The sequence below is a fragment of the Anser anser genome (assembly GCF_964211835.1).
Source record: "Anser anser genome assembly, chromosome: 11".
Lineage (NCBI taxonomy): Eukaryota > Metazoa > Chordata > Aves > Anseriformes > Anatidae > Anser > Anser anser.
The window spans coordinates 3,717,726-3,744,702 of NC_139732.1; the positions used below are offsets into that span (position 1 = coordinate 3,717,726).

Here is a 26,977-nt window from a genome sequence, read left to right on the forward strand (position 1 = left end):
CCAAAAGAAATTGCCTGTCTGCATTTGCATCCACTGTTATGAAAGGGTACAAGACAGAAAACACAGACTTAAGGCAGATGCAGAAGTACCATTATTAAAAGTATACATATAGTGAGTACCACGCCACACTTTTAGTCCTGTAACCACTGTATTCTGCTACACAATAGCATGCTATTTCCTATTCAAAGTAATTACTGATGAGGGCAAATGCTGAATTTTTAATGGTGCCCATTTTAGGCAGCAGTATGTTCTAAATGAGAAATAATAAAGACCTGGTCCTAAGAGATACATCTGTCTATAGACTTTGCTTAAGAAAATTAAATGGGGGCAAATAAAGTATGTAAATATAAAGTTCTCAGAAAACGAAGATTAAATGCCTTGTCCTGAAATAGACAACTGTGGATTGAATGAACCAAAGTTTTGGCTCAAAGCAATAATCCTCCGTGACCAGCAGCCACCTACATTTGATGGACAAACCTCCTGGATTTCCGTACTGGGAAAAGTCTGCTAAATAATCAGCAATGCAAAGAAAGCAAAGGTGGGCTGGAATAAAGACCCAGGTCAGAATACAGCCTTCCTGTGAGTCTTGACTGCCCAAAGGACAATAGAAATGGTTAAGGAAAACTCCCTGCAAGAGACCATTTCAGATTTTGCTGTCAGTATTTTCCACTTCTTGTCCTGGTTGATGTATAATAGCTGTTCAGACTGCTCTGTAACTGTTATGCCATAGCACGCCTCGTAACATACCCTAATCCTTTCAAGTACTTTCAATATCAGCTATGGATTCAGTAAGTGCAAGCTGGGTTAAAGGAGCAAAGCAATCTGGTTTTCCTTTTGTTGTTCAAGTTTCTTCCTAGGAGTACCCAAGAATCAGAAGTGGCCCATTTTTTCTTGTAGATACAGATGCTCATTACTAATTACTGTGGTTGAGACTTTGACCTGAGAACTGCACTGCAGCAAGCGCTGCAATCTCAACTCTTATTCTCCAGGGTTGAGCTACCGATCCTGCAAGTGTGAAAGGCAGAGTTTAGCATTTGTCAGACAGAGCAAGTGAAGTATTTCAAGCTTTATTTTACACAACCTTTTGCTCTTCACTTTCTGAGGTCACCTCCAGAGGTTGCGTGTTACTACAGGTAAAAAAAAAAAAAAAAAAAATATGCTCAAAGAAAAGATGTATGATTCTTTACACAAAGGGAAGAGGTGTTGGAGGCAGAAGACACATACCACACTGATATGAAAGCAGCCACTCGAGGGAGCTAAAATAGCATCACCACCCAGCACCCACTGCTCAGGGGAGAAACCTGCCCCACAGGGCCTGCTGCCATTTGAGGAAGGTCCTCTGCCTGGCAGCCCCTGGCAGCACCATGACCACCGAGGGGTATGGCCACCCCGCTATGTTGTAAATGACTCCGCTGTGAGGAACCACTCCTGATTTTGGAAGCCCAAGGCCAGCCTGGAAGCCTCTGGATGCCCACCTGCCTTCTCCAGCAGCAGGGATGGTGGCGGTGCCTGCCTGGTTTAAAGCCTTTTAGCACTTCATAAAGTGGCCCTTAGCAGGCCACAGAGTTTACTCATTTCCATATGAGCTATAAACAGCAGAATCCAAAAGTATATACTTTATAGGGCAGGGAGGAAGGGTTTGATGTGCTCTTCAGAAGGCCACAGCTGAAGGGGGGGGAGAGGGCCTCTCCAGGGGCCACGGCCCACGGGGGCCGGGCAGCAGCAAGCCCAGCACAGAGCAGGCTGGGAGGCCTCAGGTGACGGCACAGCTGGCTGCACCCACAGGCAGGGACGGCCTGGAGTGAAACTACCTGCTACTTCCAAGTATCTACTGATATGCCCAGTTAATAAATTCATGAATACTAATAATTATTATTAATAACAAATGAAGGAATCTTTACGCTACAACCTCCACAAAGACTGAGATTTAAAAATGAGGCAGAAAACATGATACAACTGACCAGAGCAAGGTCAGAGCACCAGCAATTAAAAACCGGTTAGACAAAACATCCCTATTCAATGATTTATACTTTTATGAATCAACCAAACTTACTTCTAGTTGTGCATTAAATGAGGCTAGGATTCCTATTATGATGGAAAGTTAATGAATTTCACTCAGCATTATCGCAGCATGTAGTGATACAGAAGACAACTCTGAATACGAGATCTGAGAATATTTGGTGATGTACAATACTATAGTAAAAATATGATTGAACTGTAGCTGGCAAGATCTCAATACTTCATGGGATATCAGTGTACTGTAGGAATACCAGCATATGGTATTCCGTATTCTTGATCCATATCATAGTTGCCTTTTATATAGCTCTTGATATTCACAGACCTCAAACTGGGCTTGGACTCTTTTACATCATGTAAGCATTAAAAACGTTACAACTGAAATGCAAGAACTGCGTGCGCCTGACTTTATCACATGGTGTTATGCTAATATACCATGTTAATGAGCTATACGAAGAATATTGAAAATGCGGTAGCATCTTAATGCAATATTGATAAAAGACTGTCATTCCTGCTCATTCTGTCTCACTTGCAACAGTGCCTCACAAATTATAACTGTATTTTCATGATTGTAAGCTTACAGGAAACATGTTCAGGGTCTGTCAACAGTTGAAAATAGTATTCACCATACATTTGTGTCTATCTTCATAAATGTTTAGTGCACTGGGTTTTGCAGCACAGTTTATATTTCACATGACCAATATATGAAACGCTGTGTAATGTGAGATCATGTAATAGCTACAGTAAACAAAATGTGCAATAATATTTATATACATCTGCTTTATATATAGGGTATCAGTCTGCATGATCATACGCCCAAGACTCGGGCATGTGTATATACAGTAGTGCAACATTAACTGTTAAAAGGCTTGGAATAACTTTGTTGTTGTTGGTTTTTATTTGTGGCAATGGAATTAGAAGGAGCGTGCCACCCCTCTTGCAAGGAGAGCTGAGTGGAAAGGCAACCAGACTTTTAATAACGCTGCACTGAACACCGGGTAATGCCAGCAGTCTGAGTGTACCTCTATTAGCAGAGCACGAGTACGGTAATATACTCACAAACACATGGCCCATCTCAGCAATCAGTTTATCAAAGTTCTGTTTGCTTTATAAATAAAACACTATGAGAAATTATTCCATAAGATTAGGAGGCAAATTCACCCTCTGTGTGATTCAACATACTTTAAAGGATTGCTCTAGAGAAGAATTTGGTCCTCCAAATCTAATGTATTCGAGAAGGAGTTTTGAGAAAAACTGATTTTAACAAGAGTTTCACAGATGTCTGCTAAAACCTTAATAGAAGCTTTGAGCCAGAGACTTCTATAATTCAACCCCTGAACTTTTGAACAACAATTTTATTTAGAAAGTTGATTTATTCATAAGTAAATAGGATACAGTGTGGATGAAGTACAAGGGATCAGGAGGCAGTTATTAGATTTATAAGTACAAAAGCCTCACTGTTGCAGACAGTGGAGGCTCAGCAGTTACTGTACCTTTCAAAACTAATATGTAACCATATCTGTTTTAAAAGAGTGATTCATATTACTCCGAATGCATGAGAAACTCTTTCTCATCCCCACCACAGGAAACTTGAGTCTGATTTTAATGAGCTTCAATTGGAATGTGGCCTTTGAAAAGTAGTGCATTTGAAAAGATGGAACATTAAATTTTGTAATGATGTAAAACATCTTCAATTTTTGACAGGACAATGGTGCTTATTGTGCTTTATGGGCCCAGTGGTGATTCAAAGGTCACTTTGTATATGACTCCACAGACAGGGGCAGCAGTGAATGAAAATTAGGTTACATGTGATCAGCTTTATTATTAATCAGATGAAAATGGATTTTTAACATTTTTCTAATGAGCAACAGAGAAAGAAGAAAATACCATGAATAAAACTACAAGAGGAAACAGCGAGACCGAAATGTACAATGTGCATAACTAAACTAATGTGTATTAAATCTGAAATCCTTAAATACTGTCTCAAGAAATAAAATGCAGCTGCATATTTTTGTCATAAATATATAGAAAACTGCTGAAATACCTACTGTAATTTACTATCTCTGTCCTTTGTTTATAACTAACTAATGAACTGATTTCTTCGTACAGTATATTATAGCAGCACCAGATAGCACTGCTATGCTTAAGGTTGTGTCAGCGTTTCCATTATAAATCCTGTTTTTCAGGGGTTTATAACTCAGCTGTAAAAATGCAGCCCAGGCTAAAACTTGGCATACAAGGTCTCTGCCAGGAAGCACATTCATTTCACAAGTTTTCCCCAAATGTCTCTTGGAATATTCTGGTACTGCATGAATGTGAATTATACAAATACCGTAAAAGTTTACTAATTTAAGATTCTGCACTTGTTTAAAAAACAAACCCTGTTTCTAAAGTTTTGTGTTCCCCTCCCCCACTCCACAAAAACATACACCTTTATAAAATGATAGGCTAACATGCCTTTGCTCTGGAAAGAAAAAAAATATTTCTGAAATCCTTCAAAACACCAATCCTGAGCAGAGTTAGTACTGCCTTTGCATACCCTGGAATATTTTCATGCTAAATAAAGCACAGCACTACAGAATTTGATTGCTGGACATCACTGTTGAATCTCCATGCTGTGACCTAACTCACATTAAAACCTCACATTAATAAAATGCTTGATCACCAGATGCCTGCGTGCCTAGCCCCAGTTTGGCTCGGCCCAAAACTATTTGGCTATCAGAGTCCTGTTCTGATCCGCAGCTAGTGCTAAGGAGCAGGGAGAGGAGTGGTTTGCAGCAAGGAGAGAGACTTCTTTTCTCAGTTAATCACCCAAAGGGGGGGGGGAGGGGGGAGGAACTGATGATGCTGAGAAGCAAATTTGAAAGCAGCCATTCCAATACCAAAACACGCCATGAGGCTGGGCATCACCATCATCTGCATTACGCAGAGGAACAGCAGAGAAAATGCAATGGCAATGTTAAAACAGCAAAAAGCCCCAGACAGCCTAAGTGGTGGTGTTATATGAGATCCTGGGAGCATTTGCTGTCTTTGAAAGAGATTTACTGGCATGTAAAGGGGTGAGCAGCAGGGGGCACACACCAGACAGAGGGGTAAGGGCTCCTGCTCCCTTGTTGATGCTCCCATCCCACACCTAGTCTTGGCTGCATTTCCTAAGTTGGGCTTTGCCAAAGGCCTCCACAAGCCAGTATCAATGGGTTGCTCCATCCCACACAGAGGGCTCACTGCTACCTGTGCTTTCTCCAGAGGATGGGAAACAGTTAATTAACTATTAAGCTGGGAAACCATGCATCCAGAGGGACAAGGGTTAGGCAGGCTCAAGGGCTATAAAGCCAGCCTCTTCCTTATGGCTTTAGAGTCACAGAGAAGATAGCAGTCAGTCTTTCCCATGTAGTTCCCTGCATGTAAAGCCTTACTTCCATGGGTAAACTGTGAATTGTTGAGGAGCAATTTGTGAGGTGCTGCAAGCACAGGCTGCTCTGAGCACCACAGCACACTGCCCCACTGACCCCTCAGCCCCTTCTCTCTGACGAGGGCCCAAACACACAGCCCCAAGAGATGGCAGAAGCTCTTGCCCATCGTTCCCACATCCTCATGCATCCATACAGGAGCAACCACAACCTTAGCTTATGGCTGCTTAAACAAAACTGCTTAAGCTCCAGCACAATTGCATTGTCATGGATATTCCAGTCCCCTCTGCCGTGGGAAGTGCATGAGAGAAAAATCACTTCAGCACATTCAGAACTACTTAAAAATAAATAAATAAATAAAAGAGTGAGAACAAACATGCTGTAGCTGGAGTCACATGTTGCCCGAGCTGTGACTTTGCACATCCTTCCCCCTCGGCAGAAGAACACCCTGCTGCAGCCCTGCCAGTGGCACACGCACATGGAAAGCAAGCCAGGCCAACATGGAAACACCTCACTGACCCACAATCAAAAACACAGATAGACCAAGCATCATTGGTAGCAGAGGGTTTGAGGAAAAACAGCAATCCTCTGAACGAAGGCTGTGTGGCAACACTGCTGCAAACCGCACAAAAAAGGGTGCATGAACTCCTAGCCCTCTGATACCCAGGGTGCATAAAGAAGGTTTTCAGAATACCTTGCTGTGGTTTCAAGGCACTGCTTGTTCCCCTGCAGAGCAGGCCCAGCAGCAGCAAGGTGCACCCCATTTTAATCAGGCAAGTGATGGGAGCAGCAAGACCTGGCACAGCTAACGATGCATGGCTGCTGTGCTGGGGCTTCGTTAGCCTCTCGCCCCCTCTGCTGCAAGGTGGGCTGGGAAGCCTTGCCTGCTCCGACTGCTCTGTGGGATGTTCCCTGATTCCTGGCTTATGTCTGGGGGAAGATAACACGGATAATGAATTTTCCCTGTATTTTATCTGAGTTTGTGATTGTGCCCCTGAGGGGGGGGAGTAGGAAGTACTGAAGCATGTCGGTAATGCTTGAAAAGGAAGAGGGGGGAAGCAATCTAAACTGAAGTACATATTCTGTTAAAGTAGGGATGCAAAATGGACCTTTGATTGCTCTGTGGGTCAGTTCCTGATTAGTTTTTATTCCAGTGGCATTTGGTCTTCATTGCTGTCTCAGGCTGTAATAATAATATATGTTTCTTTAAGAAAACACATAGCTTTTACAGGAAAATATAGAGGATATGCTATAGTATTTTTGACTATTAAGCTAAATAGCCATGTAAAATGAATATAGAGTATTGGCACCAACTCCTGCTGTACTGAGGCTCCTTTGTGAAGTTAGTTAATTAGTTCTCCCCCCCACCCACCCCAAACTTAGCTTGAATAAATTTGTGGTTAGAACAAGAATGAGGAATTTTGCATTTCTTGGCTACTTTTTTCTCACTTCCCCCTTTTTAAAGGAAGCTTCACCCATCTCTTGGGATAGCACTGTTTCTTTTGTATAAAGATGACTGGCTAAAGAAGAAACATCAGTAAAAATGTATTTTGTGTAACAAAAAAAGCTGCCTGTAGTTTCTCTGAAAGCAACTGTCCCTCAAGGCATAAGGTAAATAAACAGATCCTACAGACTGTTAGAAGCTTGTGAATTTTTAATAAATTAGGCATGAAAAAGTGTTAGTTAACTAAGTGAAAATGTTTAGGGTTTTTTAAGAAAAAAGCATGAGCACTGGAAAAGCATATACTTAGTGGTATTTAAAAAATACAGGTTTTTTAACTCAGTTTCCAAGACTTTTATAACACAGTGCAGAGAAAGACAGATGAAATTATGTTCTGACTACATACACTGAATAAGCCCAATGGGAACCCCTGTATATAGTTATCAGTGGCACTGAAATCTGCTTAGGAAAGCAACAAGTCTTTTGTTCTGTTGACAACAGTTATTACAATTAATTCATTTTGTGATTGGTATTTGCACTGAGTGACAAGGTGTTATTTTACCTCAGTAAAAGTTAAAATGGTAATACCTACATGCGAAATAACACCGAGTTTGCTATCACTCACTCAATAAAAGAAAAGCTTGTCTTCAGAAATGCCTGCTCAGCTGCCGCTCCTGGGAACCTGAAGGAAGAGCATGGGGCTCTTCCCTCTCCTCTTTCCCTAGGAGCCTGGGGTTCTTCTTGCTCTTTTACAAGTTTCTTTGGGGGGAAAAAAGCCCCGGATTTGCCTACTCGCTGCTACGCCGTAAAGGTGACAACAGGAGTGAATGCAGCAGCAGGTGGGATGGGTGCCGCGAGGGAGCACAGGGCCTGGGCTGTGGGCAGCCAGCCTGCTCGGGCCTGCGTGATGGCTTCCACACCTGAGGGGCTGTGGCAGGCCGGTGGCACCAGGCCTCTGCCTGGGGCTGGCTGCTGGAGGCCTTCAGGGCCTCCTTGCTTACTGCAGTTGTATTTTATTTTTTTTACTGGAAAGGGTGGGGAGCCTCATTTTTGAGTGGGAAGGACAGGTGATAAAAGAAGTTAAGAGTTTGGCAAGTCCGGCCCAAAGGGGGTGGCAGTGAGAGTTCAAGCCGCACCCAGTGCGGGCCCATGGCGCTGGCATGAGCAGGAGGCAGCCTGGTGCTGCGGGGCCAGTGCTGTGCCCCCAGCGCTGAGCCTGGCCACGCTCACCCACCCCAGCCCACGCTGGCACCCAGCCCCTGCTACGCTGGGGCTGTACGGGCACAGGAACAGGCCCCACAGCTGGCCACAAGCCGTCAGCTGCCCATTTTTAGTCAAAGAATGACGAAACAAGGAGCAGGGAGCGTGCGATGATATATATTTCACCTCTTGTAGCAGGACCTGACAAACCAAGGAAAGTTTGCAGCACTAGCAAATGGCAAATAACCCATTAGTTATGGATAGTTCAGCACATCTCTACTTTTATTATAAGTTAGCCTCACTAAACCATTGACTTAACAGAGAATCATTATAAATCCCCATTTTGAATTTTTTTATTAGCAGTATTTATCACCTTCTCAAAATCAATCCTATATTTTTAAATTAAAACAAATGACTACTTGTACTGCAATCAATATTAGTACATTTCCCTTTTTTAAAAGGAGAAAAAATGGAATACAAAGAAATGTCCTTCTTTGGCTGCATCAATCCAATTTCAATATAATTCAATATTTAATAAATATAATCCTCCATGTCTGTGCAGGGAAACATCATAAAAAATGCAAAAGGTTTCCTGGTCTCCAATAACTTGCATGAAACAAAGTGTTTCCTTATTCCTTCCATAAATACTGCAGTCTTAGGCTACTGATTTTTTTCTTCCCGTGTATTAGAAAGAGTTTACTCTGATTATGTATAAGAAAAGAAGTTTACATATTTCATGATTAAAAAAACAACAACACAACACAACAACAACAAAATGCTACCTACCATCTCCAGAAAAATCACCATCTTTATCTCTTTGTACTTCTCTAGCTTATTTTTAAAAGGGCAAAAAAGAAAAACCTTGTATAATACCTAATTTGTACATCTGTGGTTTCCCTCTGACTTGTGTAGGCACCATATGTTTTTAATTATCATAATAGCCTTAAAGAACCTGTTCAGTGGGAAACACATATGATCCTTTTATTACTGGTTTGTAATTTAAACAGTTTTAACAGAAAAGGTCTGGCTATAAGGGACCGAGAGGCACAAAGGTCTAAAAACCCTGTTATTGACCTCTGAAAGCACGAGTTCAAATCCCACCCACCGAGGTGGGACCCGTCTCTTTCTGCTCTGACAGAGGTAATCGGTCACATGTGAAACGGCTCTTCGGGACCTCAAAAGACATAATCTCCAATCTCAAATGACTCAACGTTGCAGTCAGAGGCTGACACAATGAAGCTGGGTTCTATAAACATTATCACGCACCCGATCTGGGCTTTCTTCTCCCTGTCGAAAGCTCGGCCAGCGACACCGTAGGAGAAGCCCTACGAAAGCCAGAAGCTCAGAATTTCAGCAATCCTCATTAGTTGTTGCCCTTTTATGTTCACAGTTTTGTCCTTTATGCAAATGTGAGACTCGTGAACACGCCAGTCTCCCAGCCACGGAAAACAGTCAGATATTCGGAGGTAGGAATTAAATTTAACAAGTTCAATTCACTCCTGATTCTGGACATCTAAACACATAATCAGTCAGATAATGTTATTAATTATCATTCAAGCGACAACCTTTGACACTGGCATGCTCCCACAACCTCCCTACTCCAATAACTCAAACAGAAAATCATTGGCATGAAAACCCATAGTCTTATGAACAGAAATTGCAAATAAGCAGGCACTGAACATACAACTGGGAGTAAGCAAAATCCCCCTTTTCAGAGAGAAAGCAGAGGCTCACACAATAGCTCAGTCACTTGACCCAAAATGAAATTCTGCACAACTTTGTCCCAAAACAGATAATTTACACCCCAAACAAAGAGCTGTGGGGAGAAGAGGGTGGGGAAGGAGCACAGCTAAAATTACACTGAGGCTGGAAGTCGTTATGGCTCTATCTAGGGAGATGGATGGTGCCCTCATTAGGGCAAAGTTTTATTTAGACAGACAGACAGAATCCGTATTAGAACATTAGGCTGAAAAGTTTAAATGCCAGGAAATACAAAATTAAGATTTTGCAAATAAATGCTGACTTGGAGAAAAAAGCTTGGACTCCCTGTACGGATCCCACTGGAAACACATAGGGAAAATCAAATAACTCAGGAATTACAACCTCATGGGCCAGTCCTGCTCTTCAAGGGTATTCCTGGAGAACTCTGTTTCACAAAACACGGACATGATACCATGAAGAGTCTGACTAAACCATTCCCTGTCCTTCCCTGTCTCACTCCCCATCCCCATTCCCTCTGCTTTCTCCGGGGAAAGTCAGATATTTTGCCATGACAGAAAGACAGCTTAATTATCTTGCATACAAAAAAAGATGGTTATTGTTTTCCATTTTACCTGAAAGCTAATGGATCTTGGAATACCAGACGTGGATGTTCAAAATCCCCTCTGGAACCTTTCTGGTGATTTGTCGTCTCTTGGTTGCCTTTGGCGCACACCGGTCTCTGCTGAGGTAACGTGAGCTATTTCACACTAAAAGCAGATTTTTTGAGAGAGGAAGTGCATGCACTCACATACACGCACACACACACATACACACAACCCCTCCACCCCCTTGTCCTGCGCTGTGCCTGGAGGTCCTGCTCCAAAGCACAGTGACCCGAGGAGGATCTTCTTGTCTCAGGGTTTGGGTGGTTTTAGGGTGGAGGACAGGGAGAGGCACGGCCCTGCAGAGGGGAGCAGAGCTCTGCACCACACTGACTTTGTCCTCTTGTCCCAGGCACATGGGGAAGACCTGTGGGTGCTGCTGCTCCCCGTGTGCTGCTGAGACAGACCCAGGCAGCCGACAGGATGGACACATGGACTCTCCTCCCTGGGTGCAGTGAGGTTATGTGGCACAGGGTTGCCTGCCCGGGGGACCCTTTGCCAGGTTCTGGGCTTCCACATTAAATGGTTTAATTGGGCCAGAAAGGGATGCTTATAGAAGATGGAGTTTTCACTGGAATGAAACAAATTTTAAATGAAGTTCTCTCATTTTGATCTAAAAAAAAAAAACAAAAAACAAAAAACATTTTTCTCTGGGATATTTTTTTAGTATGAATCCAGTGAAAATCTAGTTTTTTGTTTTGTTTTCCCCATGGTGTTTGCATACCTGTCACACCACCTTGTAACCAGCTGGCGCTGCCAGCCCCCACCCAAGGAGGAGCACGGATGTAGCCCATCAGAATCTCCCTGCCTTTGGACAGACACACGGGATCCATCCACAGGCTCATGTCCACCACCACCAAGTAAAGCTATTCTAGGGACCCCTCATGCTGCAGGTCCAAACCAGAGAGTTTCTACCTTTTTGTCTTCCTCTTCTGCCATACACATAAGAACACAAGTCTACCTTAAGAGAAATCCCAGTTCTGGGTCCAAGAAAACTCTTTTTCTATTTAAGGATCCTCCTTTTACAGGAAGGATCTTCCAAATTTCCAAAAAGTGGATAACAACAATACCACTGTGATCCCATCTGTACACAGCAATGGCACTGTAATGCACAGAGCATAAAACACCAAATTCCCACAGACAGCATCTGTCTTACTACAAACAATGGACCATTATCTTGTAAATAATTCTGATTAAGCTGCAGCATTTTCCCCAAACAAACAGTAGGGGAGTAGAGGGTGAGGATTTTTCTAGTGGGAGTGCCGGTTTTGTCCTTCCCCAGCACTGACACTCAGTTTTTTATTCAACTGATTGGGCCCCCTCCCCTCCCTGCTCTATCCCCCATGGCTTGGTTTTCATGTTCTGACCTTATCCATCCATCAGTCATCTTGGCAACTGAAGAGGGAGCCATCACGTTAATGGGTTTCCCACCTCTATCCTTTGGGAAAGCTTTACTGTGTTTTGTTTTTTTTTGTTTGTTTGTTTGTTTCCTTTTTCTTTTTCACCCCAATGAAAAGTTACGCTTAGTGAATACGCCCATAAACCCCGCAGTTATTAAACTGTTCTCATGTTACGGGATAGGAAGACCGGCCGCTCCGCTGAGTGCGTACCAGTGCCGGTCAGAACTCGGGGATGTCCATCAGCAGCCAGCTGAAGGCGCCTGGCCGTGCTGCTGATGGGCCTCGGTGTGGCAGCGGGCTTCCCTCGGCAGGAGCTGCAACCCTCTTCCAACACTCAGCAGAGAGCGAAGCAGAGGAGGAGGGCTGAGCAGGGACCTGCACCCGCAGCAGCAGCACGCTGTGCCCCTCCATGCTCACGCTGCCATACCAACCAATCCAGCAAGAGCTTTACCAGGAAGGTCTTCTTACAGCGATGTAAAAGCAAAAGCAAGTGCACCAACTGGAGCAGGGCTAGCTGCACAAAGGGATGAGTGAAACGAGACACAATTAGGGCTAATGTGTCTTCTAATGAACCTTTCTCCTAAGGTTCACAAACTCGTCTATGCAGTCCTAAAAAAAATCCTGGATTTGGTCTTTAAGTTGTTCATTTCAACGCATAAATGTTTTCGTATATGTCTCTCTTGATAAATGTCACATCTCTACATGGCTGACATGTTGGTTTGCCTTCCCTGCATCCCCTTAACATGCCTGGTTAGACATGGGAACTGGTCTGGACCAAATGCACTTCCTGGGCTTAAAACAAAACAAAACCAAAAACACACACACAAAATAATAATAATAATAATTTTAAAAAATAGCTTAATCTAGGATAGTAATGTCGGAAAGCAGGCAATAAAAAATTTAACTTACAAATAGTGATTTGAAGTCACTGCCATTCAATTAAAACCCTTACAACAGGCAATTCCAGCCACCAGATCAATGAGTGTGAGTGCATGCCCCAGGACCTGCCAAGCTTCCAGGAGAACTGAGTATTGAGAATAATGCTGGTGCTGGAACGGAGGGGACAGTGTGACAGGTCCCCAGCCCCGAGAAGGATGCGGTCATGCAAGCAGAGGACAGGGGAGCCTGCAGAGCCATGGGGACCAGGGGCCAAGCACCCTGCCATTGCCCAGCACCAGCACTGCACAGCTCTGCAGCACGGCTGGGGCAGGCATGCGGTTCACAGCCAAAAGGGGCAGCTCTGCCCAGCTGGCACCTGGAACAGCCCTGAGGTTAAAATTTGTGGATTTGGTTGAAAGACAGTATGGCCAAAATACTGAAAAGCTGCTGCAGGTGCAGAAAGCCCCTGGGCACCTGCCTTTTGGCTCAGGTAGGAGCTGATGCTGGAGGCAGGTTTCAGCACAGCTTTCACCGTACTGGGCTGCTTGGGAAGTCAACTTTATGAGTGCTGCAAGGACATAGAAGGGTTATCCACATCCAACACATAGCTCCTGTGTGTGTTTATTTTCATCAGTAATTTTTTATAGCTTACTGTAGTTATATCAGAGAAGAAAGCATTTACACACTGAGGACTTATATAAATGTTCTTCATCTTCAAAGTGCTTTGCAAACATTAATTAATTCATTTATCCTCGCAGCACTCCTACCAGGGAGATAAGTACTATTATTTCCCATTTCACAATGGAGAATCCAAAACGGAAAACTTATTTTTTTTCCATGGTCAGAGGGTGAATCACAGGAAGACCTGCAGGAGCAGTGAGGACTGCCAGCTTCTGAACGTGGGCTGCTCTCCTCAAACCTTATTTAACAGACTTGTGTTCTGCCAGAGTCATGGCACATATTGGGATATGCCTTGGGTTTTTCCTCCAGTAAGAGATAATTAAGGAACAATTCCCTCTCTGATCCCCAGCATGGGATGCTATTTCCTACCCCAGCGCTGCTCCACCAGCTGAACAATGGCTGTTCTATGCAGGGAGTGGCGCTACAGAAACCCTGTGTCAGAGATCAGCTTAAAGAAACTCACTCGAGCTCCACAGACAATGTGGCGGGTTCGGCAGGCTCTGGGTGTGAGTGCTGCACGTGGGAGCAGCTCCAAAACACTGGTTTATAAGTGGAAATGCTTTGGAAAGATGAATCCGCTGTTTAAGGTCACTCTCATCCAGAATTTGTATCTAAAAATTTCATGTATTAGGAAAATGGTTGTGATTTCCAATATTTGTTGTCGATCGTAAGAGTGTTCTTTCGACGTTTGTGCCGGAGGGATGCACAGCGCTCCTCTTTCACCTCTGTGGTGCTGCTGTAAATAAACCTCTTTCCTGTTTGCTTGTTGCCAGCAAACATGTGGCTGTTTCAAATGGCAGTACAAGTTTCTGTTAGCCTGAAACGGTCAATTTCAAGGCATATCTAAAAAATGAAATGGTGACAGGAATCTTGTAGGGAAACGTTCAGATCAGAGAACTTATATCAGCATTGGGAATGACAAACTGGAAAATAAATCCTAGCTTATAGTTGTCTGCAGCCTGAACTTTTTTGCATTTTAGTTTATGTTTCGACAATAACAAAAATGCACAGAAACCCAAACCTTTTAGGCAGCTCGGAGAAGATACATTCATTAACAAAGTAAACTGCCAAGCTAACCTGTGGCATATTGCAGAATGCATGACCACATCCTACTGGGGGAAGGCCAGTACCTAGACGTTGCTTTGGAACAACCAGAACAATTGTTTAGTGAGAAATAGTTTTTGCATATGACTCATCAACCCTTGAAAACAGGATTTCTTATATAATACAAGTGCTGACACAGCCTTCACTTGAGTGGTGTGACTGCAGCTGTATAATTACAACTTTAGATTTGATGTTATGGACCTTAGGTTACACCATTCAGACAAATGCTCCATTGTATTACAGAGATATTTTGTCCTTAGTCATATTGCCCACAGGACAATAAGGACTATATTCACAGCTCGCTGCATAGAAGTTTAGGCATATAACAGCCAGCGGTATTACACAAAATGAGATTATACCCTGTGGGGGTTAAATGGATTCATAATTGCCACTTTTTCATGTCTTTTTTTTCTTTGCTCCTAGTTGATACTTTTTTGGAAGTGCTCTCCAAATAAAAGGAAGAACAATCTCACACTGAGTCTGGATAAATGTTACAGTTGTCTCACAAATGCTGTATTATTTCTCGCCCTTCCAAAATAATATAATTGTCCTACTGCTGAACTACAGATTTTTCTCAGTATGACACAGAACACTAAAATGTCAGGTCCTGACTCAGGGTGTTTTGGTGGAATAAATAAAAAGTACCAATATGCTATTCAAAACTGACAGCATTAATGAAGATGTGACACTGGGAGCCCTAGCCATGTTTTCCTTTAGCTTCCGTTGCATACTAAGTGGTGCACCGAACAATTGGCCACCTCTTACAGGTTCCCTCCTGGAAACACTTACCAGAGGCCTGAGTGATACTACTGGGACTAATGTGACTGGATGCTTGGTTTCCTACACTTTCTTTATCTAGTGTGAACCGCATGTGAAGGTGAGGAGCGAGGCTAGTCTCATGACGTTTACCACACATTCTTTCCATGAGGGATAAGAAGCAGAGTTAAGGACTACCAGAAGTACTGAAGACTGTAAGAATGTAAGACAGGGCCAGCTGAACTGAGAAAGGTCGCTCACAGGACATATACTCACAGTATTTCTCCACTGGGATAGAGGCAGTATGTCTGTTACTCACTATGGCTATACTTTCAGCTGCAGGGCTGGCCCAGTAGCTCACCCTGGCCCAGCACCCAGGCACCAGTACTTACACACGTAATCCATCCAACTTTATGCATGTTTAACCCACTGGCCTCCACAAAAATGTCCACCAGATTTTACTAGCAACAGGGGGAACAGGTCCTGCATTCCCAAGGTATTTTCTGTGCCGGATGAGGCAAGTCTAATGTCTCCTTATGCACCTGTCTAACCACACATTACGTTGTTCTAGTCACAGACTGCTCATTAGAAGACTGCATTCTTAATATATACCCTTTAAAAAGGCCAACAAGTTGCTTTGTAGAGCTTGCCTCTCAAAGCATGAAGAAACTGTGGATTACGAGTGGTCTTTGGTTTACCGAAAGATAAAAGAGTTTCTCTGAGGGTTTTCTTGAATGAATTAACAAAATGACTCCAAACTGCACTAATGGTTAACAGCTTTTTTTTTTATTAGCAACACTGAGATAAGTTATTGAAGCATTTTAGTATTGTTTTACATTCCATTCAGAAGTGACCTAACTTGTAACTCCATATACATTTAAAGATATAGTTTGACACTTATTCAGAAAGCAACAATTATTAAAACTTACATACCTTCATTACCAGGAAACCTTAATATATTTTCTAATTACTTCCAACAATACTCTATTCCAAAGCACATGATAACCCACTAGAAGTTTACACATTTCACTTCAATCACAGGTTTTAAATTGTGGATGTCAGAGTGCTGTTCATTGAATTTTACTGTCTTTCTTGGTTAATATTGGAAAACCTGGCACAATATATTAAGCTAGAAATATTGCTTAAAGAATATGAAAAAAGGTAACTACAGTATTTTTTCCTGCTAAAGCATTACAAAATACAGGACCATTAAAAACTCAAATAGAAATGACAATAAATAACCTTAAAAATGTTAAGAGAATTTTCACTCATACTAAAGTCCATTCCCTAAGCTTGCCAAACACATAAATAACAGAACGTATTCAGGACCTCTATTTTTGTACTATTATGATGGTTTGTTATATATTGTGGATGTATTGTGTATACATATATCAATGCTTACACTTAAGGTATATATTTTTTTTTCTTTGCTGAAACAATTAATAAACCTCAGGTAATTACTTATCCCTGGTACCACAAGTATGTAGATACGTGGGAGAAACCCCCAGAAATCCCAAATATGCAATACTATGCATAACAAGATCATCTCAGCATAAAGATATTCTAAGTTCCTTAGATTACAAAGATGAATTTGGTTATTTATTTCTGAAAGCCTGTGAAATAAAATTATAATTGCTGTCAAATTAATTGTTTAAAATTGGCCTCATAATAGGTATTAATTGTACACTTAGTTTTGATTTACAAAGATATCTAAATTGTTCCTGTTTATGAGTAGTTATAGGAAATACTATACCTCAGACACAAGAATATATGTTCCTGAACTGAAACACAAACCAGAGCATTGTCTTACTTTGGAAAGATCTGGAAACATCTCTATGACTCTGCCTAATCCTAAATTATAATTTAAATTTGACCTGGATATGACAAAAACAATAAGAATATATTGTTTGGGAGATGAAACTTAGAGCAAAATCATACAGCTCTAAGCTTACATCATTATTTTGTCTCTGCAAAGAAAAGAAAAGCCTTTTTTGTGCTAGGGATTTGCCCTGGTGCGGCTGGCCACTGATGTCTGAAATCAAGGCACATACCAAGGCCTCCTTTTGCAAACACAATCCCCCTTTCAGATCTGGTGCTGGGAGGGACTGAATGCCTCCAGTTTCACTGGGAATAGAAGGTACTCAGCACTCAGCTGTATCAGATATTTTAGGGGTTAACTTCCAGAAACATGAACGGAATGGGAATGTTACACCACAGTATGAAAAATGGTAAGAAATAAGTTTTCAACAGTAAACAAAATGGTGATACCAAACTTATCACCAGACTGATTTCTGATAGAACAAAATACAATGAAATTAAATTACATGAATATAGCAATGAAATTTAAAGTCAAATAAACATAGGACCTGATTCTACAATCCTTAATCATGTAAGTAGTCCCACTCATCGGGAATGAGGGATGCAAGATTGGGTCCTTAGCTTCTGCTTAGGAAGTCAATGTTGATTCAGACAGTATCTTTTCTAGCCAAAAATATGCAGCAAAAGGAAAGTAACATAAACAAGGCTAAATGTCAACAGTGTTTGCAGGCTTACAGACACCATCCATTTGTTTGTACTGAAATGACTAGCGAACCATTTGGCAAATACAATGCTATTCACAGACCAGCCCTTTTATCCAGCAACACAAACTTCACTGGATCACTGGCATTCCCAGTTAATTAAAAAAAGGAAGCAAGCCATATGAGTTTGGTTTGATATTGCCATGCAAATGGCACTGCGACATCCAGAAGTGCGGCTGCAGCCCCGGCGTGAGGCCGAGGCGCCGATCCCCTGGCAGCACTATGGCTCCTGCACCAGGAGCAGGCCCTGTGCTGAGACTAATGAAACCTCTGCACAGGCACCACGCTGGGTAAAGAAAGGTCTGCAGCAAAACTTCGATAGTGTTTCAATTTGCCTTGAAGGAGAAGAATATTCTGGTTGTTCCTTCAACGGCTGATCGGGGCAAAATGTTGGGTTGCTTAACTGCATTAGGGGGTGCTTTAAATGGTTACGTGTACTGCAGTTTGCTGATTTTTTGTTACCCCATAGCTGTCCTAGTGCTTGGATATTTTGGGCCTTTTGCTTCTGTTTAACATGGATTTTATAATTTAAAAGAGCTGCGATAGGGTGAAGTCACCACAAACAATTAAAAATCTTTTTCTGTGTTTTATATGTTGGTGGTAGTCTTGAAGGGGTTACCATTATAATCTTTTTGGTTTTGACACCTGTGGCAAGAAGCAATTTACAATGACTAAATTCACTATTTAAACATTGGGGTAGAGCACTGTAATTATGTGACAATAAAGCTGTAATAATCTTCCACAATCGATCTTCCTCTTGCCCAGCCCTCTTGTCTGTGCTACAGTTCCACATTTGGAAGGTATTTCAGAAAGTTACAATGCTGAACGTTTTAATAATTCTGTGCAATGCTGAACACTTTCTGCTCAAAGGAAACGGAAAGTGCTCAGTGCTTTGCAGAAGAACTTCAAAGCTGCTACCATACATAAGAAGGGCCCCGCCCTATTTTCGTACAGTGAAAGAAGTGATAATGGGGTGGAGCCTATGCAGGAGAAAACAGTGCTAATTGCAGAGGAAAGCAAGCATGAATGGAAGCAAATTAGATTTATAGAGACAACATGGAACTAACACTTTTGGTCATCATTAAGAGTGGGTTCAGTAGCACTAACCCATTAAGCAACCAGCTAATGCCCAGGACCATCTCTGGCCAATATTTCTGTAGTCCACCAGCTGTTCTTTGAAAGCCTAGGTACATCTCAAGCAGAAAATGCAAGTAGGGATATTTTACCATCTTAGCCACAAAGCAGGAAGACTTAAAGAGAAGGAGAGATAGAAAAGAGTCTTGTCATATATAGATGCTGTGCAAATTGTGTAAATTAGGGACTCGGAACAGGAGATAGAACAGTACTGTGATTCAGGTACATGTATAATGGAAGACAGGCAGAGAAAGAGAAGAGCAGAAATGGAAAACGTCTTCTAAAACTTAAATATAAAATAGGTCTACAAATTCCAAGCATTAGTTTTCAAGTGAGCAAGTGACTAAAAGCAGACTGCACAGATGCTCAAGGCAGCTACCAGGCCATGGAGCCAGCACCCTGGGCTTCCTCTCTGCTCTGGGCTGCTGGCTGCCAAGCAGCATGAGAGGTGTTCCCTGGCCTTAGACAAATGCGTGGTAGCAAAAATGAGCAAGATTGGCTCTTAGTCACTTAAGACTCTGGAACCAACTACAGTTAAGTTAGAAAAGGTCAGGAGTAACTAAAAATTCATCAATTATACTTTCTTCTTCCCTTCTGTTCTTTCCTATTCTGCTAGATATGTAAAGGAGAATTATTACAAAAAGAAAAAAAATGATTTTTCTCAGCAGCATTTTGACATGGAAACTTCTGTATTATAAAGTAATTATAGTTCTTTCTTTCCTAATTGTGCCTTTCATCCCTACAGCCTGAAGCATGATAGGAGTATAAATGAATTACGTGTACATCGTCAGTCTCTCTCATTCTACGTATGGGGAAACTGAGGACTGCTTCCCCTATGTGTGGTGACTTTCCAAAATAACAATATATATTAGTGGAACTGTCCTCTAGAAATCAAAGCCTCTTATACCAAGATTTGGGCTTAAAAACTGACCTAGTATCTTAAGGTAAAATCTGCCAGCTATAAATGATCCACGTGGATATCTGAAAATCCAAGTTTGTTTTAATGCAGCCAGAAGTTTAATAAAATTAGTGTGGCCAATCAAAGATGCAATCTCAGCTAACTGAAGCTGAGATATTTCAATTTTATTTCAACTATATTCTGACTGTGAAAAGAGCACCATGCCTTGCTGTGCAAGGAGTGTATCAAGTGTATCAGTAAAATGAAAATGAAAACTCCCAAAAAACACTACTTTCAAGAGGGTGGTGTCTAAATGAGTGAAATAAATAAGAACTGCTGACATGGGGATTGTTCATATTCATCTATTTTTGCTGTGAGATATCAAGAAAAATGAAATGATGTATTTAAATACTCAACCTTAATACTTATATTCCTCAAATACTCAATAGAATGTCAGTAAGAATTTTAAAAAGCTATTTTTGGAGGGGGGAGAAAGGAGGACTTGCACTGCATTTTCCATTTAAAAATGGCTTAAAAAGTAGAACAGACAAGCTTCTGTTGCTTTTTTTTTTCTTCATGCTTCAAGTCAAATGCATTATCACTGGGCAGCGCTTGTGAAAGGGATATGGTCTTTAAAATCACATAAACTCAAGCCATCATAAAATGTTTGTTGAATTGATTGGAAGATGAAACAAAAAACTAATGCAAGTAACATGACCTCATTTCAATAATAATGTTAGGGGTTTTTTTCATTGTTTTAAAAATCTTATGTCTGGGAAGATGGATAAAGATATTTTGTACATAGCAACTAATCTTAGTTTTCAAAGTTTTTTTTTGTTTCTTTAGATTCTTTGCTACATTTTTCTGTAACTGATTGATTGTAATCCTCAAATATAGAGAAGAAAAATCTGAGTAGTAATTTACCAGCTGCTAACTGAAATTGAGTATCAACTATTTTCAAATATCAGAAATCTAACTATTGATTTTGAAGAACCTGGAAATATTTCCAACTCTCTTAACTGGTTCTTAGTGAACTGAGACACAGGAATTTACAAGTTCAGCCATGCAAATACTTGGGCTTGTGATTCAGTTTAAGTAGCGACAATACTGTGAAGGTAAAATGCTCTAAGAATATAAGCAAGATAAACTTTGTTGGGAGAAATTTTTCTTTTTTTCTCAGACCAACTAATGCACTAGAAAAAGCAGAAAGGGGCCTGAAGGAGCTGTTATGGCTGTAAGCACATATTCTTTCCTAATAAAGTTAAACAAAGCTCCCACTAACCTTAAGTTAACCAGGGTAACCACTCTTAAGTGTTTGCAGATTTAGGGTTTCATTTTAAGTTGTCAGGCTTTATAATTTTTGATCACATTTTCTTTTTTCTTTTCTTTTCTTTTCTTTTCTTTTCTTTTCTTTTCTTTTCTTTTCTTTTCTTTTCTTTTCTTTTCTTTTCTTTTCTTTTCTTTTCTTTTCTTTTCTTTTTTCTTTTCCTTTCCTTTTTTTCTTAAACTTGAATACATTATTCAGCTCTGACAATGAGTTTTCTGATTAGTTTGAAGGTTAAGTGAGATGAGCATTATTGAAGTTTTTCTGTCCTTTGCTGACTCTGCTTTTTAAAGTGATACTGTTTTTCAAAGGATTTACATTCTAAAATCTCTTTCAAGCAAGAACTATTCATACAAAATTGGAGATAAATTGAAAAACCCTCAATCTCACTTGTTCCAAATAGATTTAACTTTATTTTTTGTCAAATGTGATGTGTGATATGAGGAAGTAAATCTGCAGTTTTCTAAATCATACTAGTAAGGGTAACAAAGTGGGTTTGTTTGTTTGGCTTATTGTTGTTTTAATTACATGAAGACATACTCTTAATTAGGCAAATCACAACTTGTACAACCTCTGGTTAGGATAGTGAAAATGGTCAAAGGCAACTACTGTATGTGTGCCATTGAAACAAATTAGAAAAATAAAATTAAAAAAAAAAGGGGAAAAAGGAAAAGAACACCTCTTCACTACAGGTAGATGCATTCCATCTACTTGGCCTATTATTTAATTAATATTGTGGAAATGGAATGCACCCCAAATAAAAGAACAGAATGAGAGAGACGAAGAGAGAGAGGGGAGAGAGAGAGAGAGCGTGCGCACGCTCAAGGCTTGCCTGGCAAAGCATCCAGTGTTTTTCTTGGGTTTTTACTTATATCAAAATACTGAAAAGTTTGCAAGTTACCATGTGAATTTTTAAAAACTTTCTCCTCCTTTGAGTATGCTAAAGCAGTAAATATCCCCTTCAGATGCCACTAGCACAGATAGTCTATATTGCTGCTACACTAGATTAAAAGCAAGTTCTTTCTAAAACTCTGTATAAGTATATGCATGCAGCACTGTTGATTTCAATGGAGTAGACCACATAGAAGACTAGAATTTGGCCCACAGGGTTTAACATTTAAAAAAATGTATTACTAACAAACATGACTAAGTATATTTAAAGAGCAGCTTCATGATTCTGCACAAGTGTTTTCTGAAATGGTCTAAAAGAAGGTCTAAAACTTACCACACAAGTCAGGTCTCTTGATACATCCACTAGTTGCTGTGCTACTTGCAAGTCCATTAAAGGCTGCTAAGCCATCAGAGCTGTAAGCTCTTAGGACTGACAACATGTTCATCTGCTTCTCCAGGACCTGTGGACCCTGAACTTGTTCGGCTTTCATCACTCCTTGTGCAGTTTCATGGGAGGATAGAAGATTCTGACTGTGCCACTGCTTTTCTGATGCTTGTGGCAGTGGTGATACGAGCCCTTGTGCTGGTTGTGAGGTGACCACATTTTGTATATTGTTGCCTCCTTCGCTGCTTTCCTTGTTTAGGGCAGACAACTGCGTATTCATAATATCTGGTTCTATTTCAATGTCCTCATCTTCAATGTTTTCTTCCTTGGAAGATTCCATATCCTCAGACGAAGCTATGTCAGAAAGGTCATCAGTAGCACTTTTATTTACAGAGTCAGAGAGCAGAATATTTGGGTCATCTTCGGATTGTGGTTTTATTTCAGATTCATTACTGGTGCAAGAATTTTGTGTTCCCGTGCCAATAACACCAGGATAAACACCAAACTGCTTATAGAAGTCTGTTGTAAAATTACAAAAAGTGGATTCCATGTGGCTGGGCCAGGCAGTACTCTTTTGCTCTCCCAGGGTCTCTTTATTTTGTCCTTGGGTCATTTTCTCAGAAGCTGAGTCCAGCTGGCTAAGCATGTTTGAAACTACTGCCTCTTTGCTGGACTGTACCGAAGAGGGGAGCAAGCTCACTTTATTAACTGAGGCTGAAGCTTCTCTAGATTGGTCTTTGTTGTTCCCTATGATGTTGTCTTTACGTTTAGCCTTGCCCAAGTGATTGGCCTGGAGGTGCAGAGCCATTAGTTCCATAGATGAAGTTGTAAAGGAGCAAAATAAGCAGCCATGCCAAGCAATATTGTCTTGCACGGTAACAGATGAACCTGGGAGGGAGGCTGCATCTGGCCTTACAGATAAGTCAAGAGGTTCATATTGTGACTTTTCTGTTTTTCGCTGTGAGGACTTGCTATTGATCTTTTCCTCACCTCCATCTGAACCCAGAGCTTTTGCTGAAAGTGGATCTGACAGAGCTTTATCCTTCATTTCTTTTTCTTTCTTCAAAGAACTTAGGACAAAGCTGTCCATGAAAGCTTGCAAAGACCCTTGAAAGTTCACACCATTCCCAACCATGTTCTGGTAAGCACGGCCAAGTTCAGAGAAGTGTGTTCCTTTGGAAGATATGTCTGAACCCTTCATATTGTCTGAAGATACTTCAGATGACATGCCAGCTGCTTGTCCTTGCTGATCTCCAGAAGACAGCATTCCTGACATCCACTGCTGCGAGACCATGCCACTTCGGAAGTCGATACCAGGAAGCCCCTTGAAGGCTCCTCTCAGTATATCTGGTCTAATAAACATGGAACTTTTACTTGATGTCTCTTCTTTGTGATCTTGACTTGCCGCCTGCCCAGAGAGTGGTCCTGCTCCATTCTGTCGCTCCCGATGGTGCCTTTCCAAATGGTACTTGAGGGATGCAGACTGAGTACCAGCATAATCACAATGTGGACACTTGTAAGGCTTCTCACCTATGTGTATGCATAAAAAGACAAATACAAGAGAAGAGAGTTAACTGCACTTTGGTGTATGGATGAGTGAAGAAAAAAATCAACATTAGCTGCTTGAAAACAAGATCTTACAGATAATAATTCATTTTTTAAAAAGAAACGTCTTTAATTGAAGACTAATTTATAAGCTGAATATTTCTAAAATGGGTTTCTAGAATGTTGGGCTATTCAGGAATGACATGGTATCTACACACAATTAGCCATCTTTTTCTTAATCTAACATGTAGAAAACTGTTGTAGAATTAAAAGCTATGATTATGAAAATGAAGCATAACAATTTCAACCACAGTAATCATTAAAAGTACAAGTTTTAAAAAAAAGAGACAAAGAATGTAACAAATGGATGGTTGCAATATTTTGTGTATACAATTGCTCTAAAATTTGTTTAAATTATACACATGGAAACCATTTTTAAACCTAAAAAATTTATGGCACTGTTACGCAAGACTGAAATGAATGATTTAAGTCTTGCTCTGCAGTAAATCATGGATATAATTAGCAAATGGCATACTGCACAAGTAATTTATCATTATTTGGAGGGCACCATTCCAGAAGGATTCAAAGATCTGCAGACCTACTGCATTGTTTCTAAATAAAGAAGTATAAATACAGATTCTATAAAATATTAATATCATTATACTACATTATGATTGCAGCATGTAAGAACATATAGTTAAAATAAAAAGTAGTCAATAAAATAAAATAGAAATCAAGTAATAAAAAAGTACAAAATATACTTCTTTATTTGAAATTAGCATTATCTACTGGTTTTTGCAATCTTTTAAGTTTGTACTAATGGCACTTCTAATGCTCAAGTAGTAAAATCTGTAATTTACCTATCATAAGTGCTTTCCTAGGATTAGCTTGAATAAAGTTTTAAAACATATAAGATGATATTCACGAATTAAGTATGTATTTCAGTCCTGTACAAACTTTTATTGTTTGTCCTATACTTTAAAAGAGGTAGAAGATATTACATGCATAATAAATATTTACACACAATCATACACATATATCCAAAAAGAATGTATGTCTAACCAAATGTACATCTAAATTTTTGCAGGGCACCTGTTAGGAATACAGAGCTCATTTTAAAGGAAGAAGTATAGAAATACTCACAAAAAGAGACAGAAATGTGAAAAACTTGCAAGCTGTCAATACTGACAATTAGTGCTATCAGGGAGCTCAACAACAAGAAGAAACTGTTTTCTCTACATAGCTTTTTCTCCTAAGTGGCCCAAAAGACAATGGCCAACCTCTTCCAAATGCTGTAATGGAAAAATTTGTTTCAAAAACTTCCTCCATAGGAAAACAAGAAAAACAAACAAACAAACAAAAAGCTGTATAACATTATGTACTTTACCAAACCATCTGGAAAGTCACCCTTTTCAAATAACCTCAAAATCTGATTAAAACAAAATTGAAAGGCATTCAAACTTTCTGATTTGTTTAAGCTGCAGGCTCAGTTGAAAGTAGGGAAAGACTTGAGAAGCTGCTTCTCTTGCTGATCACAGAAACTTACTAACGAGATGCAACACAAGTCCACTCAAACTGACCATGACAGCTTACTGACTGGATACGTGGAACAGTAGCTGGATACATGCTGTAACTTAGACAGGGCTGAAGTAAATTATAAGGAGTGAAAATCCTAAATCCATGTGTAATCCTAAAGCTAAATGATGAGATGTGAGAGCTTTACATCAACCACGTTAATTGACCTTTTTCGAGAAGGAAAGCATAGCATCTCAAACAATAGGTGTTCAGCAGAGGAAGAGGTAGGAATTAACAATGTTCATGCTTTAGGCCTGGGTCCACATAGTTTAAGGGAAGAAATCAGGTTTAAACATTTCAGTGCAACTTCTGAGTCTTTCACAATCACCTGATTAAGCTCTGGTGCTCTACCACCAAGAAGTACGTCTGCATTCAGTGGGAGTCATGCACAGGCAAACAGTTCCTATGGACCCTGAGATGCATCACCTCTGCTTGGGCTTCTCTGTCCTCAGGTGGAAGTCTGCACACACGTGCATGCGCGTACATATGCACACCCCCCAGCCCCATCGCAGGCATTTCAGGGTAGGGATAAGGGGAGAGAAGACCTCGGCTGTGGATTTGTTTACATTTCTGCAGGGCTGTTTGGGAGTGTGTAAACCCTGACAGCTGTGCTGCCAGTCAGAATGTGGACAAATATTAACGCTGTTTCTACAACATGCACATACTGCAGTATTTTTGAGCTGTTTTCCGTGATTTTTAAGTTTGTCCCCCAGTTACTGTCAATTACACAACTGTCACTAAAAGCCTCTGACACAACGGAGATATTTCAAGTATTGTCTAAGTAATCAGACTGGTGAAAAACAGCAGACTTTATAAGGTTGAATGCTCTCACTTTTGAGTTTTCACTCCTCTTGAAAAGCCCTTCCACATCCCCTATGCCTTTACAAAAATCTTTAACACAACTGTATTGATCACTTCCTTTTATTCTAATGATAGTTCAGTGTGTGTTTGCATGGCACATTAAGTGACGCTATCAATAAGTGTGTCCCAGTATTGCAAGCGCTATGTCAACTGCTGGATAACACACTTCGGCAGGGTGAAAGAGAATTTTGTAATATAAGCTGCTCTAATGTTGCTAAAATCATGCAGGAGGTGTTCAAAGGAATAAGTATTTAAAAACAGGTATAACTGAGTTAAAATATGCTAACTGGTAATATTTTGCACTAGTGAAGTACCTTCAGTCTAAAGTACTGGGCACAGCAACATACTTTTATTTTGAATTGCAGAGCCCTGAAGTCACAGTATCACAGTATCACAGTATCACAGATTTCTAGGTTGGAAGAGACCTCAAGATCATCGAGTCCAACCTCCGACCTAACACTAAGTACTCCACTAAACCATATCACTAAGCTCTACATCTAAACGTCTTTTAAAGACCTCCAGGGATGGTGACTCA

At 40.7% G+C, this 26,977-nt stretch overlaps 1 protein-coding gene across 25 annotated transcripts in view; it reads right to left on the minus strand.

The window, feature by feature from the left end:
• Positions 1 to 26,977, minus strand: part of ZNF536 (zinc finger protein 536) — a 346,292-nt gene that overhangs the window by 98,537 nt on the left and 220,778 nt on the right. For 24 of the 25 annotated variants that reach the window (XM_083852147.1, XM_083852164.1, XM_083852167.1 and 21 more), the window contains one exon: positions 22,411 to 23,991. In XM_083852147.1, the coding sequence (XP_083708273.1) occupies positions 22,411 to 23,991 (1,581 nt within the window). Of the gene's footprint in view, positions 1 to 21,232; positions 23,992 to 26,977 lie in introns of those variants that run through there. The other variant, XM_083852162.1, reaches the window with a different exon arrangement.